This window comes from Octopus bimaculoides, chromosome 18 (genome assembly GCF_046866305.1).
Source record: "Octopus bimaculoides isolate indiv1 chromosome 18, ASM4686630v1, whole genome shotgun sequence".
NCBI lineage: Eukaryota > Metazoa > Mollusca > Cephalopoda > Octopoda > Octopodidae > Octopus > Octopus bimaculoides.
The window spans coordinates 19632351-19648095 of record NC_142945.1 but is presented as its reverse complement, the minus strand read 5'-3'; the positions used below and the strand labels follow the sequence as shown (position 1 = coordinate 19648095).

Sequence of the window (15745 nt, the reverse complement as noted above, 5' to 3'; positions counted from 1 at the left end):
TACTGAAACACTAAGTTACAGGAACCAAGTACATAACCACACCAATATCAGTTGTGTGGTGATGGGTAGACAAACAGGCACAAAGACACACACATACACACACACACACACACACACACACACACACACACATAAATATATATATATACAGGTGTTGTACAAAATAATGGAAACACCTTAAAATTTCAAACAAATGTTTAACAGCTGGAAGAAGGCAGCCTGAGTCAAATGCTTCTTTTGGCTGTCTCCACACGTATACTCAGCCAGTGGTTGGAAATAGGGTAAAGGATGACTTGTCCCAGAAAATAACATTCTTCCACTGCTCTAGGGACCAATTCTGTAGGTTTTTACTCCACTCTAAACGCTTTGCAGCATTTGTTTTTGAAAGTAGTGGATTTCTAATTGCAGCCCTCCCGTAAAATCTGGCTTTGTGCAGCTCTCAGCAAACAGTTTTTGTGGAAACTGGGTTCTCGAGGTGGTCATTAAGCTCTGCAGTAATTTTGTGATCCTTTCTAACAATTCACGTAAGAGTCCAACGGTCCCTATCTGAAAGTTTTGGTTTTCTTCCGGAGTTTTGTTTCAAAGAGGAGGTTCTTCCCTCTTTCTCAAAGGCTGTCATTACTTTCAAGACAGCACTGGTAGTAAAAATTTCTAAAATTTTTTCCTACCCTGATATTTATTAATTATATGTGTATATATAGATAAAAAGAATGAGAGAGAGAGAAAAACTATTGGACTCTGTTCCATTTTTGACATCATATAAGTACATGGAATAAGTTTTTTTAGTCTTCAAACTATGCAACATTTATGGTGAGAAAGATATGTGTGTTCTACTGGGATTGGTTATCTCACACAACTGCTATTTTTAAACATAGCTCAATACAGATGAGAATTTCATAATGAGAACAATATATGAATGGTACAATTCTGATGATCTACAGATTAGGTGTTCTCAGTTTGTAGTTTGTTGGGTAGTATCATAAATTCTAGTTGGCTTCTGTCATATCTTCTTAATAAATATAATTGTATATAGCAAACTTGGACGGCTCACTAACAACAATGACTTTATGGCAAACTATTCTGAAATCTCAATTCTTCAATTTCACATACTGAAACATTTTAGATTAGGGTCTCAGGTGAAAAACAGTTTACCCTAAATTAGTAGTCAGTGAGGGTGAAACCAAAACAATTTCCCACTGAAGCATTTTTTAAAAATAGACCAAAGTACAACACATTTATAATGGACTAGCAGAAATACCCGGCGTTGCCCGGGTTAAAGAGAATAATGAAATCTAAAAACGCCGTCTAGACTACGCATCATCTTTATATATAGAGATGTATATACACACACGCACCCAAACACACGTATATATATGTATATCAATATAAATATATGAAAGTCAATGAAGTTTCATAAAAGAAGGTGACCATGTACATACTTTCTTGCTGTTGTGATTATAACACCTCATTGTAAACTATGTTCCTTGTTTTCCCTTGTGGAGCATATACAAATAGGTTTTTTGTTGCTGCCCACTCTTGAGCAGCCAACATACAGTTGTCCATGTGAGAAGCAGGGCTCTTCCAAGAGAAGACCAGCTACAGACAGTGTTTGACCCTGATATTTGTTTATGGACATGGCAAAAGTCACACGAAGGGGGAATTGTAGTCTTCTGAATGTAAAAGGAATGTCTGCTCCTGATGGAGTAAGAGGAATTCTTGGAATAAAGACGTCATCCCCTTTTGCACATCCAGAAAGAATGGTAGCCTCGATAACGTGTGACATCATTTTCTAAATAATGCTCATCTGTTATGTTCGGGTTAAAATTTCATCAACATCAAAAATATATGAATTTTCATGGGAGTTATGGCCATTATGCAAAGAATATAATTTCCAAATTTCATAAAGATCTATTCAGTACTTTTGACGTAGTTTTGGATAAGAAAACAAATGACTAATGTGTGTGTTTGTGTGCATGTGATGGGTGTATATATGTATAGATATCTGTATGTATGTATATATGTGTACATATTACATGTACATCTATATATATATATATACATCTACACATATGTATACATATACATGTATGTATAGATCTATATATATATATATATACATATACGTGTACATCTATATGTATACATATACACCTCTCTCTCTTTCTCTCTCTCTTTCTCTCTTTCTCTCTCTCTCTTTCTCTCTCTCTTTCTCTCTTTCTCTCTCTCTCTCTCTGAAAGTATCTGTCATTACAGTATCGAGATGTATATGTATACATATACATCTCTCTCTCTCTTTCTGTCTCTCTCTTTCTCTCTTTCTCTCTCTGTGAAAGTATCTGTCACTACAGTATCGAAATGTGATTGTTTCAGTTAGTGGAATAGTTTCATTTTTAAAGTGAAAGTATTTGACATGAGTGTTTTTGTTTCACTTTTGACACGTAATACTTAAATAGTGGAGGAGATATTATGTTGCCGTGTGCTCGAACTCTGCAAGAAGTTAATAATTTTTTTTGACTAAAACACAACTGGAACCCTAAGTAAGGCATGTGTAAAATTTGAATGAAATTGGTAGCATAGTTCTCGAGTTTTAGGGATTCACACAGACAGACAGACAGACAGACACACATTCTCATTTTTATATATATAGATTTCCCTAATGAATAGGAAAGTATATTGTAATAATAATAATCTAATTGTTTTATAAAGGATATTGACTAAAGATTTTAGTCTCAATAGAATGTATGCATTGGTTAATTAATGTGTTATTTTTTTCAGGCTGAAGACGATGAAAAATCTGACAGCAAATCACTTGATAATCTCTGGAATGTTAAACCCATTTCAGAATGTGATTTATGGTATCTCAAAACTGGTTAGTAGTTCAAGTGATTTATAAAGGTTCACTTATGTGTATATGTTTGTATGTGAGTCTAACTTAACAATACTATTTATCACTTCTATTCATGAAAGTAGTGGAGCAGCCTCATGCATAACCCCAGGACCTTGCAGTTATTAGATAACACATTCTCTTTTACACTTCTTGTGGAATCTTTTTCAATACTCTAATATCATTGGTGAGGTTAAAAAAGAAGTTAATGCTTCAAGAATGTTTTAAGATGTTCTTAGAAATGTGTCCATTATTCTAGATGTTACATGGCCGAGTGGTTAGAGTGTTGGGCTCACAATCACAAAGCCATAAATTCAGTTCCGGACTTGGCCAGGCATTTATTTCATTTCACATTGCTCTAGTCTGCTTTGCTGAAAATGAGTATCAACCAAGTTCAGGTGCTTCTCCCCTCCCCGCTCCAACTGTCACATCCTCAAACTTTTACCAGGTCAAGGGTGGTGGGGCTGAATGAGCATCCATTCAGTATATGTCTGTTCATGGCTACATAAGCACCTATAGCAATTGTCAAAAGCATGGTATATTCTACCAGGTCATATTCACTTACAAGTGACGGCTGAGCCACATGTGATGTTAAATTACTAGTGCATAAGTACCAGTTGAGCACTGGGGTTAGTTTGTCCTCTCCCCTAAAATTCCTGGCTTTGTGCCAAAAATTTGTCTACTTAATTGTAAATGATTTACACAAATGACCCAGTTTGCTAGACCATTTAAATTTAGCATGTTGGCCTAAAATAAAACAATTGTATGTACTTAATTTATTTAATAAAATCTTTTTTCAATTTGTATAATTTCAGATGACAAAGAAGCTATTGAAAGTGTTAATAGCACAGATGTTGATACAATTGTTGCTGCTAGACATGAACAAGTAAGTTAAGAGAAATTGGTGGAAGGTCGTATTTCTCTTTTTTACTAAATCTCTATTGTAAGATATTGGTTTGCTGAGCTTAGATGTGTTATTATTGTAAAAGAAAAATATTTTATTTTAAATAATTATTTTAAAAAACAAAGCCAAACTTATCTTCAGTTGAGTTTTCGCACCTATTCTTACCTATGGTCTTGAATGTTGAGTAATGACCAAAAAACTACAATTGCAAATACAAGTGGCTGAAAAGTGCTTCTTCCAAGGTATGGTTTCTACAGCTGAACGCCCTTCCTAAAGCGAACCACTTAACAGAGTGTTGGGTGCTTTTTACATGCCACTGGTATGGGTGCATTAGTGCAGCACTGACTCGGGTGCCTTTTAAATGGTACCAGCACCTGAAAGGACAAGCTTGTATGTGTGTTTGACAGCAATTTTACTTAGCTTGATGTGTCTTATCAAGTACAGCAAATCGCCACATCTCCCAATCCCTTGTCATTTCTTCAGTGAGGCCCAGCATCTAAAGATTCTTTCTCACCACATCATCCCACATCTTCCAGGGTCTACCCTTTCCACAGGTCCCCTCCACAATTAGAACTCAGCACTTCTTTAGGCAGCTGTCCTCATTCATTTGCATCACATGACCAAACCAGCTCAGTCTTCTCCCTTGCACACATCTGATGCCTCTTATACCCAGTTTTCCTCTTAAATCAGTTATATTCTGTCATGCTTCCAACTGACATTACCCATCCAGCAGAGCATGCTAACTTCAGTTGCAAAGCCTGAGACATTGGTCCTCTCAAGAAAGTTTTTCTAGTGCAATCTCTATGTTAGTGGAACATCACTGAGACAAGTAGAGAATTTTAAGTATATAGGAGCTATTTTTACAAGTGATGGAAGGCAGAAAACTGAATTGGGTGCTAGAATTACAAGTGCTGGTACAGTAACGTGCAAGCTTCAGCATTTCATCTTCAGAAGAGGTGTAGTTGGTAAAAACGCCAAACTTGCTATCTTCAGTTTGGTTTTTGTGCCTATCCTCACTTATCATGAATGTTGAGTATTGACAGTAAAAATATGATTGCAAATACAAGTAGCTGAAATGGGGTTCCTCTGAAGTATCTTTAGTAACACTATTTGACAAGATGTGTGGCTTAGAAATCAGGTGGTCTCTTCTGCTCAAGCCACTACTTCTCCACAACGAGAGGTCACAGATCCAATACTATGGACATGTTGTTAGAATGCTGAAAGGAAGGATCACAAGACAGATTCTTCAAGTTGAGCCAACCAGCAGGAAACCTAGGAATAGACCAAGAACAAAATATTGGATAATATCCATTGTCTCAGTGGGTTAAACTTGGGAATTCAACCTGAAAGTGTGATGACATTTCTGATAGGACCCTATGGTGGAGGTGTTTGAGGACTCTGCTCCCACAACCTTCCCAGGAATAGTAGGCAGAGAAAATGGATGGAATGAGATAATACAATATCTCCCCTTTGAATGAGACATTAAAAAATATATATTTAAAGAAGTGAAAAAGCTAATCCAGGTTGTTTAAATCATTCTATGGCAAAAAACAAATATCTTGACAAGGCCTTTTTTCTTTATCTGTTTTGTTGTATATGTATGAATGTATGTGTATATATAAGTACTTTATATATGTATACTATTTTTATTCAGCTATTGATGGAGATTCCAAAATTAGTCATTAAGCTAGAAGGAGGTGTTGGTCAAAGAACAGTTCCATTGCTTATTGTAGAATCTGCTTTTCAAGGTGAAGTTAAAGATTGGAGTAGTAAGGTAAATATACATTCTCTGAGATTTATATTTTGGTTTCTGTTTCTAAAGTATATTGTTGTTTGAAGTTCACTTTATTGCTTCTATCCATTGTTTTATTTTATTTATTTATTTTCGGTAGGATTTTTGATCAAACTCTTCCCGGTTTTGTATTTGATTACTTTCTGCTAACAACTTACGCCAACCTATTGAACATTAACTCAGCAGTTCCCAAGTTTATTTTGACATGGAACCTATTATAAATTTCTAGAAATTATAGAAATCATTTTATTAAGACAGCTTATGCCAGGGAAACCCCAAATTTTTTTCAAAGAACCCTGGGATCTTCAGAATCCATTTTGAGAATAACTGGTTTAGCTCATTATTTTTTTTTTTAATTTACTATTTACCATGTGTGTATGTGTGTGTGTGTATATATATATATATATATATATATATAAACACACACACACACACATACTTCAATGTGCAGCCAGAATATTCCTCAAATACATCTCTATATTATTTATATTTAATATTTTCAGCTCTATTTCTAAACATAGTAAATATAAGGCCCTTATTTTGTGAAGCAGTTTAAATTTATTTAATATGCTGTAGAAACTCATTTCTCTAATGTATTTGAATACTTTATGTATGTGTGTCTTTCTAATATTACCTTTTGCTACTATTTACAGATGGGTGTTACAAGTACACTCAGTTTAGAAGTTGCTTACTATAATGAAAAACTAGCAGTATGGGAACCTCTTTTAGAACCAGTTATCCAGAGCCACAAGAGAAAGAGGTGGGATTTAACTGTTGAGGTTAGTATCTTCTGTCATAACTTCATTTTATTTACTAATTTCCTTTTTGGATTTTTTTTTTTTTTTTGTGCTCCTTTGTGAATTGTATTTTTTTGTATTATTTTTCACTGAATTGTAGTTCTGAAATTAAAAAAACAAATTTTTTCTAGTATGTCAATAAATGTATTTTAAGGATTGTGGATGCACATGACTTAGTGGTTAGGATGTTGGACTCATGATTGTAAGATAGTAGTTTCAATTCTTGAACCAGGCAATGCATTTGTGTTTTTGAGCAAAATACTTCATCTTGCATTGCTCCAATCCATTCAGCTGATGAAAATGAAATTTTCCTGTGATGGACTGGTGTCTTGTCCAGGGTGGAAAATATATGTGCCACAGAAACTGGGAAACTGTAGCATTATTTTCTATTTTGACCCAAATCGTTTAGCTAACTTGTGGCCTTTTCTAATCTCTTGGATTGGCACTCAGCAACCACAATGGCCCACCTGTTGTCTGTGAACCTTGCAACATGTCTACTCTCATATTACCTCATTTTGGATATACTTTTGCAATGATATTCTTAGCATGAATCTTTCCATGGCCCTTAATTTCTCTCTCTCTTATATATCATCCTCATCATCATTTAGCATCTGCTTTCTATGCTGGCGTGGGTTAGACAGCTTGACTGGAACTGGTAAACCAGAGAGTTGCACCAGATTCCAGTTTGAATTTGACTTGGTTTCTACAGCTGGATGTATGTGTATGTATATGAGTGAGTGGACAAATAAAAGAAATGGGCACTCAACACATTTAGTAGGAGTTACATATATTATTTAAAACAGTTTGATTCAGCAACATGTGACTTAAAGTTTTACAGGCCTAAAACATTCGAACGAGGTTGTTGCCAGTACCGCCTGACTGGCCCTCGTGCCAGTGGCACGTAAAAGCACCCACTACACTCTTGGAGTGGTTGGCGTTAGGAAGGGCATCCAGCTGTAGAAACTCTGCCAAATCAGATTAGAGGTTGGTGCAGCTATCTGGTTCGCCAGTCCTCAGTCAAATCGTCCAACCCATGCTAGCATGGAAAGCGGACGTTAAACGATGATGATATATGTATATATATATATATATGTATGTATGTATGTATGTATGTATGTATGTATGTATGTATGTAAAGTTGTAATAATGAAATCAGACTAAACAGTGTGTGTGTGTGTACACATGCCTGTACCATTATCTTGACATTGTTTGCATACTACATAAATATTGTCTCACTGTGTAAATGGTGTCATTGCTTAATTCTGCCATGCAAACCTGTCCAGTCATCCAGGTGGTGCATAAACAAGAGACAGCATCTTTGTTTATGTGTCATCAAAACAAAAGTCTGTGTCTTGCGTTGTTTGTTGCTTGAAAAACCCAGAGAAATGCTACCTTGCTTGCATACAGGTGAGAGTAATTAATAAGGACATCCAACCAAAGAAACACTAGCCTCTATAAGTTTCATCTGACACATACTGAAAAGGAAAAAGTGGAATTAAAAGATGATATAGGTCCTATAAGGATGAAAATCATGGTCTAAGTACTTGTTTTCAATGTCTAACTAAAAGATTTATATTTATTTAGGAGTCTGTTTTTGCAACAGGTTGAGCTTGCTTCTAACCAAACCATAAGCACCTTGTGAAGCAAAAATTCTGTTATTGTCGTATACACTCTGATTGTTTACAGGTTGCTGCCAATGATGAGGGTATTCTTATTGATGAAGATAATGAACCTATCATACCTCCAGCTAAGATGACCATCAATGTTCGTTCAACAGAAAAACTTGAATTGACAATGAGTAAAACATGTCTAGAAGTACTCACTAACCTTGGCAAGGTAAAAATAACAGATCTATATTCTCTTTATTTTCTTCTTCTAGTTTTTATTTTTGCATTTTAATCCTTCAGCACTCAGATTACTCTGTCTAATGCAATTGTTCTCAACTATTTTGTACCTATAAACCCCTTTGGTTCCTATTTTACTCAAGTTGACCCTCGTAGCCATTCAATGTTTAAAAAAAATCCCATTATATTTTTATAATTAAATATTCACTCCCCAATCCTGTCCTCATGGCCCTGTTTCTCTGTCTCATTGCTATCCAGTATTCCCACCACCACCACCACGACTCTTTATACCCAGCTATCTCACTATAACCTTTCATCACCTGACACAAGATCACCTCCCCCAATGCCCCCTCCCCTCTCAAAAGATTTTTGTCCTGCAGACTACTTGGTGACTCTGTCAGTGCAGGTGCCACTTAGAAAGTATCTGGTCCACACTGTAAACTGGCTGATGTTTGGAAGAGCATCCAGCTGTAAAAGTGGTTGACATTTGGAAGAACATCCTTGCCAAAACTGACCTCGCTTGTGCTTGTGCTACATAAAAAGCATTAAGTCCACACTGCTGGGTGGTTGGTGTTAGGAAGGGCATCCAGCTGTAAAAATCCTGCCAAAACAGTCACAGAAGTCTGGTGCAGCCTTCTGCCTGGCCTGCTCCTGTCAAACCATCCCACCCATGCCAGCATGGAAAACAGACATTAAATGATGATGATTATTATTATTAGGAATTGTATTGAAGGTGGCGAGCTGGCAGAAACGTTAGCAATCCAGGCAAAATGCTTTGCATTATTTCGTCTGTCTTTACATTCTGAGTTCAAATTCCGCCAAGGTCGACTTTACCTTTCATCCTTTCGGGGTTGATAAATTAAGTACCAGTTGTGTACTGGGGTTGATCTAATTGACTGCCTCCCCGCCCCCAAAATTTTGAGCCTTGTGTCTAAAGTAGAAAAGATTTAGGAATTGTATTAAAAAAATTCTACAAACATTTTGTGTATTGTAGAAGTATAACCAATTTATTGCACATGAATTTTAACAACAAAATCCTATATGGGCCCCCACATGGGTCATATGAACCCAGTTGAGAGCCACTGTTCTAATATAATGCTTATTTATTCCCATTGTTTTAAATTAATTATGCATTATCACATAACTTTGAAATTTTGATAGTGTGGTTGTTAATTTTTAGAATGACATTGTAGGGTAGATGTGTGAGGCTGGAACTGGCCAGTTTGAATACAGAGCAGAATATTTGTGTTGGATATGGCCAGTTTAAATGCAAAAGGATTAAGTTAATTCTGGAATTTTTACTTTATTCTAGTTCTTTAGTATTTATATAGTTCTAATTATTTACACAATTCTTTATTCTTCGAACTAAAATAAAATTTGTTAATTGATTTCTTCATAATCTCATTGAACAAATAAAATATTCTTAATTTTATTGAAATAATATTTTAGTTTCATGAATTATAATCAAAACATTTTAAAAGTAATATTTCCTAATTATTGTATTTCTCCAGGCATTTGGAGATGCTTACAAACTGGTTGAACCAAGTGCAACAACATCTGAAACCTTGGCGCCTTACATCATTGAGAACAAAACAGGCTTAAACTTGTTACTGAAACTTGACAATATGTTTGACGTAAGTGTAATAAATACTCTAATATAATTGATGTTCATTCTTACATTTTTTATGTATGCATTAAAACTCTCCTGCTTTCCCTTTACTTTCTCTTTCTCTCTATCTCTCTCTCTCTCTATCTATCTATCTATCTATAAATACATAAACGCATATGCGTGTATGTATATATTAATATATGCATGTGTGTATATATATATATATATATATATATATATGCCTGTATGTATATATATATATATATATGCATGTATGTATGTGTATGTGTGTATACGTGTGTGTGTGTATATATATATGTATGTATATGTGTGTGTAAGTGTGTGTATATATGTATGTATATGTGTGCCTGTGCATATATGTGTATGTATATATAAATATGCTTGTATATATATGTATGTGTATGTATGCATTTATATTTGTGTGTGTGTGTGTGTATATATGCATGTATATATATATATATATATGTATGTGTTTGTGTGTGTATTTGGGAGTGTAAATTCAAAACAATTACAAAGAATACGGAATATGGATACTGGTACATCTTCAAATTTTTCTTTTAATTTAAGAGTTTATTATACAGTATAATTAGTTAGTCAAAATAACCAACATGCATTTCTGCTGCATAGAGTATGTGCAGTTACATGTGTATGCATATGTATATATGTATTCACATGTATGTGTGTATATATATATATATATGTCTGTTTGTATGCACATATCTATGTATGTATGTGTATATATGTATGTATATATATATGTGTGTGTATATATGTATGTATATATATATGTGTGTGTGTATATGTATGTATAGATATGTGTGTGTGTGTGTGTGCATGTATTTATATATATATGTGTGTATGTATATATATATGTGTATGCAAGTATATATGTGTGTGTATATATATACACACACACACACACACACACACACATATATGTATGTGTGTCTGTGTTTGTACATATATTCTTCCTGATAGATCTCTTCACCCTTTCCCTACATCTGCTTAAACCCATCATATTTGACATCTTAGAATTAATCTTATTCAAATTGTAATTCGTTTTCATCTTCCACATATGTTTTTTTCATTGGTAATGCTTTCTTATAATTATACTTAAATGTATTTGTTTTCCCAAATAAATTGCACTTCATATTTTAAGCTCTGATGAACCTGTAAGGTATTGCTCAGGCACTCAACAATGAGTCCCTCACATTTTAGAGTAGAAGCAACTGTAAGCTAATTATAGTCATAAGATAATCATTTATTCCTTTGTCATCTCTTTTCTAATTATATATCTATATATTAGTTTAGTCTGAATAACTATATATCAGTTTCTTCATTAATACTGAAAGTTTTTTTTTTATTTTGGTCATTTTTATTCTAGATGCCTGCAAATGCAGATAGTGGCAGAGTCCGTCTTGCGCACGGAGGCACTTTAGAGCTCACCGGGCGTGAAGATTCAATGGAGTCTAGAAGAGGGTCGGTAATCAAAGCAACACAAGAAGGAGTGGAATGTAAAATATTATTCCAGGCAAGTCAGTTATTTAGTTAATTTGTAACTGAATTATGACATAAAAGATATTTCCATTAAATTTACCAAAATCAATCATAGGTAAGTAAGGTTTTAAGTGATATTTTCTTACGTATGGTTGTGTGAGTTGGAACATCAACAAATAAATACAGAAGCATATCAGTGCTGCATAGACGTGGATCCTTAGATGAATGCTTAAGATGCATAGTTTGGATATGCCTTTAGCTGTTTATATTGCTCTGTTTTAGAATTGTAAGCGCAATGGCCCAGTGGTTGAGGCAGCGGACTCGCAGTCATAGTTTCGCGGTTTCGATTCCCAGACCGGGCATTGTGAGTGTTTATTGAGCGAAAACACCTAAAGCTCCACAAGGCTCTGGCAGGAGATGGTGGCGAACCCTGCTGTACTCTTTCACCACAACTTTCTCTCACTCTTACTTCCTATTTCTGTTGTACCTGTGTTTCAAAGGGCCAGCCTTGTCACACTCTGTGTCACACAGAATCTCCCCGAGAACTACGTTAAGGGTACACGTGTCTGTGGAGTGCTCAGCCACTTGCACGTTAATTTCACGAGCAGGCTGTTCCGTTGATCGGATCAACTGGAACCCTCATTGTCGTAAGCGACGGAGTGACAACATTGCTCTGTTTTAGAATATACTAAACACAAATACTCAAAACTTGAGCAATGCAGTTTTATAATAATTGGTTTTAAATTTCACCAACAGTTTTGGAGAGTGGCTAAGTCAATTAAATCAACCCCAGTGCTGAACTGGCACTTATTTTATTGACCCTGAAAGGATGAATGGCAAAGTCAACCTCAGCTGTATTTGAACTTGGAACATGAAGACAGATGAAGTGCTGCTACACATTTTTGCCTGACATTCTAACGATTCTTCTATCTCAGCACCCTTTATAATAATTAATAATTTCACTTATCATAGTTGAAACTACATATTTCCATAACTGCAACAACCTTCTCAAAACTATGCCTGACACTGCAAGCTGATGAAATGCTCAGAAACTTTACTATGATGACACTACTTACTATGTTGGGATGTACCACATTTTAATGCCTACCTTATAACCGAGTGAACTAAATCATTGTAAGTTAAGTAACTTGGCCAGACTAGAGTGAACTGCACTGTCAATGCTAGGATATGAACTGCTGATCCTTAAACCAACAGTGCATATGCCAACGATAGGTTTTCTCCACTGTTCTCAACTCTAGGTTGTCTGCTTTTCTTCTCTCTCAGGTTTTGTTGGTTTTGAAGTGTCACCAATGCTTTTGTAACTTTGCTTTTTACTAGATTTTTATCTCTTGGAAGAGGTGATTCATATTAGTCTGGCCTCTATCCCTTGACTTGTCCAGCATAGGCAGCCCTACCAGGAGCTTACACTCCACTGGCATAGCTCTCAGGGGTCACTGTGGTACACAAACTAACACACTGCAACAAGAGTTACACTTTGTGGTGAATGAAAATCATCTGTAGCTCTCAACATACATATGTGCCTCTAATATAGTTCTCATTTTACTTTCAGGTGGAACAATTTGGAGCTACAAGAGAAGTAGTCATCAAACGTGCAGAGAAACGAGGATTTCATATTAATCATCAGACATTTGGTGGTGATACATGGACAATTGTTTGTGATATAGTTGCAGCTTATGGACAAAAACGTATCACATTACAATCTATAATACAGGTAAGCTGCATTATATACCAGTTATCTTTTTTAACTAAAACAATTTTTCATGGATTAGTAATGAGTAAATTTCATTTATTCTTAGAACATATCTAAATACAAGCTAAGATAACATGACTATTCTTTAAATTGAATTTTATTTTACACGAGATAATGTTTGATATACACACACATGCACAACACAGCACTACCATAAGAGATGTTATCTCTTGATTAATACAGCAGTAAATTTGCCTTTCAAAGATGTATTTACATTAAGTATGATACACAGATGGCTCTTTTAATGTAATGCTACTTCTATTGCATATAACAGATTTTTATTCAGCTGAGCAGCGATTCACAATACCAGTGGATGTTTTTCACTGTTTTCCTATATAATGATGGCAACAAAATTCATCTAAGCATGTAGTTGGCTGTGAGTACACATTACTGACAATGCCCAATGAGGCAGAAATGGTGTTTTTACTAGCCACTGCTTAGATGATTTTCCTTTCCTTCTGATATATATTATGTTTTAAGCACAACATCTATAAGGGATGTTATCTCTGGAAGAACACCACAGTAATTTTGCCTTTCAACAAAGTATCTACATTAAGTATGACACACACATATCTATGTATGAATTGCTATTAACAAGTTCTAAGTTTTATGTCTTACATTTAACAAATGTTTTTTTTTTTTAATATTTTGCTACTATTTAGGTTCATAACCATTTGTCAGTCCCTATTGATGTCTTCTACCAAGAAAATAACAAATCAGAAAAATGTGGAACAGTTCAGAGCAATGATAAATTCCATATACCATTGTCTGCAGTTTATACCAGTTCAGCTGAATTCTATTTCAGTCCCAACAGCAGCCAGTAAGTACTAATCATAAAGTATGACTACTAAAGTTGAGTGAATATTTACTGGCTAGCATCATCCTAACTAGAAGGGCATCTGACTATAGAATATTGCCCCACTAAGTTTCATCCAACCCATACCAGCATGGAAAAAGCAGATGTAAAAATGATGACAATGCCAATACATATATATTTATGTTTTAAAACATTTATATTACTATCTTTACTTTATATTTTGTTCCATAATATAATCTACAGAGTGTCCACAAAGTCTGGGTACACGGAGTAAATAAAATCATAACATAAACAATTAAATATAGGAAATAATAATTTCTTAAAGTATGTTTTAATCCCCATGTGGGTACATGGAGTAAATAAAATCATAACATAAACAATTAGATATAAGAAATAATAATTTCTTAGAGTATGTGTTAATCCCCATGTACCCAGACTTTGTGGACACCCTGTATATATAATAATATATATATATTACTTTATATTTTGTTCCATGATATAATCTGTATATAATATAATCTATATATATAATATATATATTATGTTCCATAATGTAATCTATATATAATATATATAATCTATATATAATAATATAATATATATATACATATATATATATATATATATATATATATATATATATATATATTTATATATATATAATTTTTCATAGAAAACCATGTAATCGTTACCAATATAGCAAGAGATTTCACCGCAAAAAAGTCTAAATTAGACTCCTTAGGGATCGTTCTCCTTGTTTATATATATCCAAAGTTTTAAATTTAAATTTAAGAGAGATTTGACGCTAATATCCATTATTATTGTAATTTATTCCTATGTCAACATTTCTGTATAAAGCTATATTTGACCGTCAAATTTAAGTCAAACATATAAGTTGCCTTATACGTCTTCAGGGAATACATTTGAGAACAAACAAAAATCTTGTTTGATTTTTTTTTTTATACAGAAATGTTTTATATATATATATATATATATATATATATATATATATATAATTTTTTCATACATGCATGTTTTGTGCTTTTCCTCTAAAGTATATTCATATCTAATTTTCCACTTACCAGGTATTCTTCCTCTGAAGAACCAATCAATTGGAGAGAGGTTGAAGACAAAGGAATGTATCAAATCCACTGCAAATCACCAAACCGTGAAGAATCTTATTTCATGAATGTGAGTGCTTCATTATTAGTATCTTCTTCATTTCGTGCATTATCTACCATTATTTCAGCTACTTCATTGATGGGTATCAAGTTCTGTATTATTGTTATTGATTGCATATATGTATGCAAATAAATAAATGAGAAATGTGTTTTATTTAATTATAATTTGATAAGTATTTTTATTTTGAAAATTTGTACTCATTTCATTAGCATTCATTCACTATGAAATTTGAAAAAAATAAAATTATGACACTGTTTAACATGATTTTTTCTCCTTGGGTAGCAACTGTTATTTGCTTACCCCTAGAAAATATGGAAAATGGCTAATATTTTCTTCAAACTTTGCTTTTGCCACCTTTCTTCAAACCCCAAAGAATCTCTCTGAACACATGGCTATGATGTCCCCCCATTACTCTTGCTCATGATCAGAGATGCTCATATTGTCAATCACCAAGGGACATGCTCAAGTGGTTAAGATCAAGCAAATCTGTGGTATTGAACAAAATATTTGTTATAACAATATTTCTGCTTCAGCAACTCAGTGCAGAATCTGTCTGAAATGTAATAGAAAATAGGTCAGTTTGAAAACATTGATGTCCCGGTCACAAAAGAAAAGTTTGAAAGGAAT

General features: G+C 34.1%; 1 protein-coding gene across 6 annotated transcripts in view; it reads left to right on the top strand.

Moving 5' to 3' along the window:
- LOC106874512 (intermembrane lipid transfer protein VPS13A) overlaps window positions 1-15745 on the top strand; it is a 265132-nt gene that overhangs the window by 182633 nt on the left and 66754 nt on the right. For all 6 annotated transcript variants that reach the window (XM_089365902.1, XM_089365901.1, XM_089365898.1 and 3 more), the window contains exons 43-52: window positions 2776-2869; window positions 3700-3770; window positions 5443-5562; window positions 6234-6359; window positions 8064-8213; window positions 9733-9855; window positions 11236-11382; window positions 12919-13080; window positions 13782-13939; window positions 15022-15127. In XM_089365902.1, the coding sequence (XP_089222028.1) occupies window positions 2776-2869; window positions 3700-3770; window positions 5443-5562; window positions 6234-6359; window positions 8064-8213; window positions 9733-9855; window positions 11236-11382; window positions 12919-13080; window positions 13782-13939; window positions 15022-15127 (1257 nt within the window). The remainder of the gene's footprint in view (window positions 1-2775; window positions 2870-3699; window positions 3771-5442; window positions 5563-6233; window positions 6360-8063; window positions 8214-9732; window positions 9856-11235; window positions 11383-12918; window positions 13081-13781; window positions 13940-15021; window positions 15128-15745) is intronic.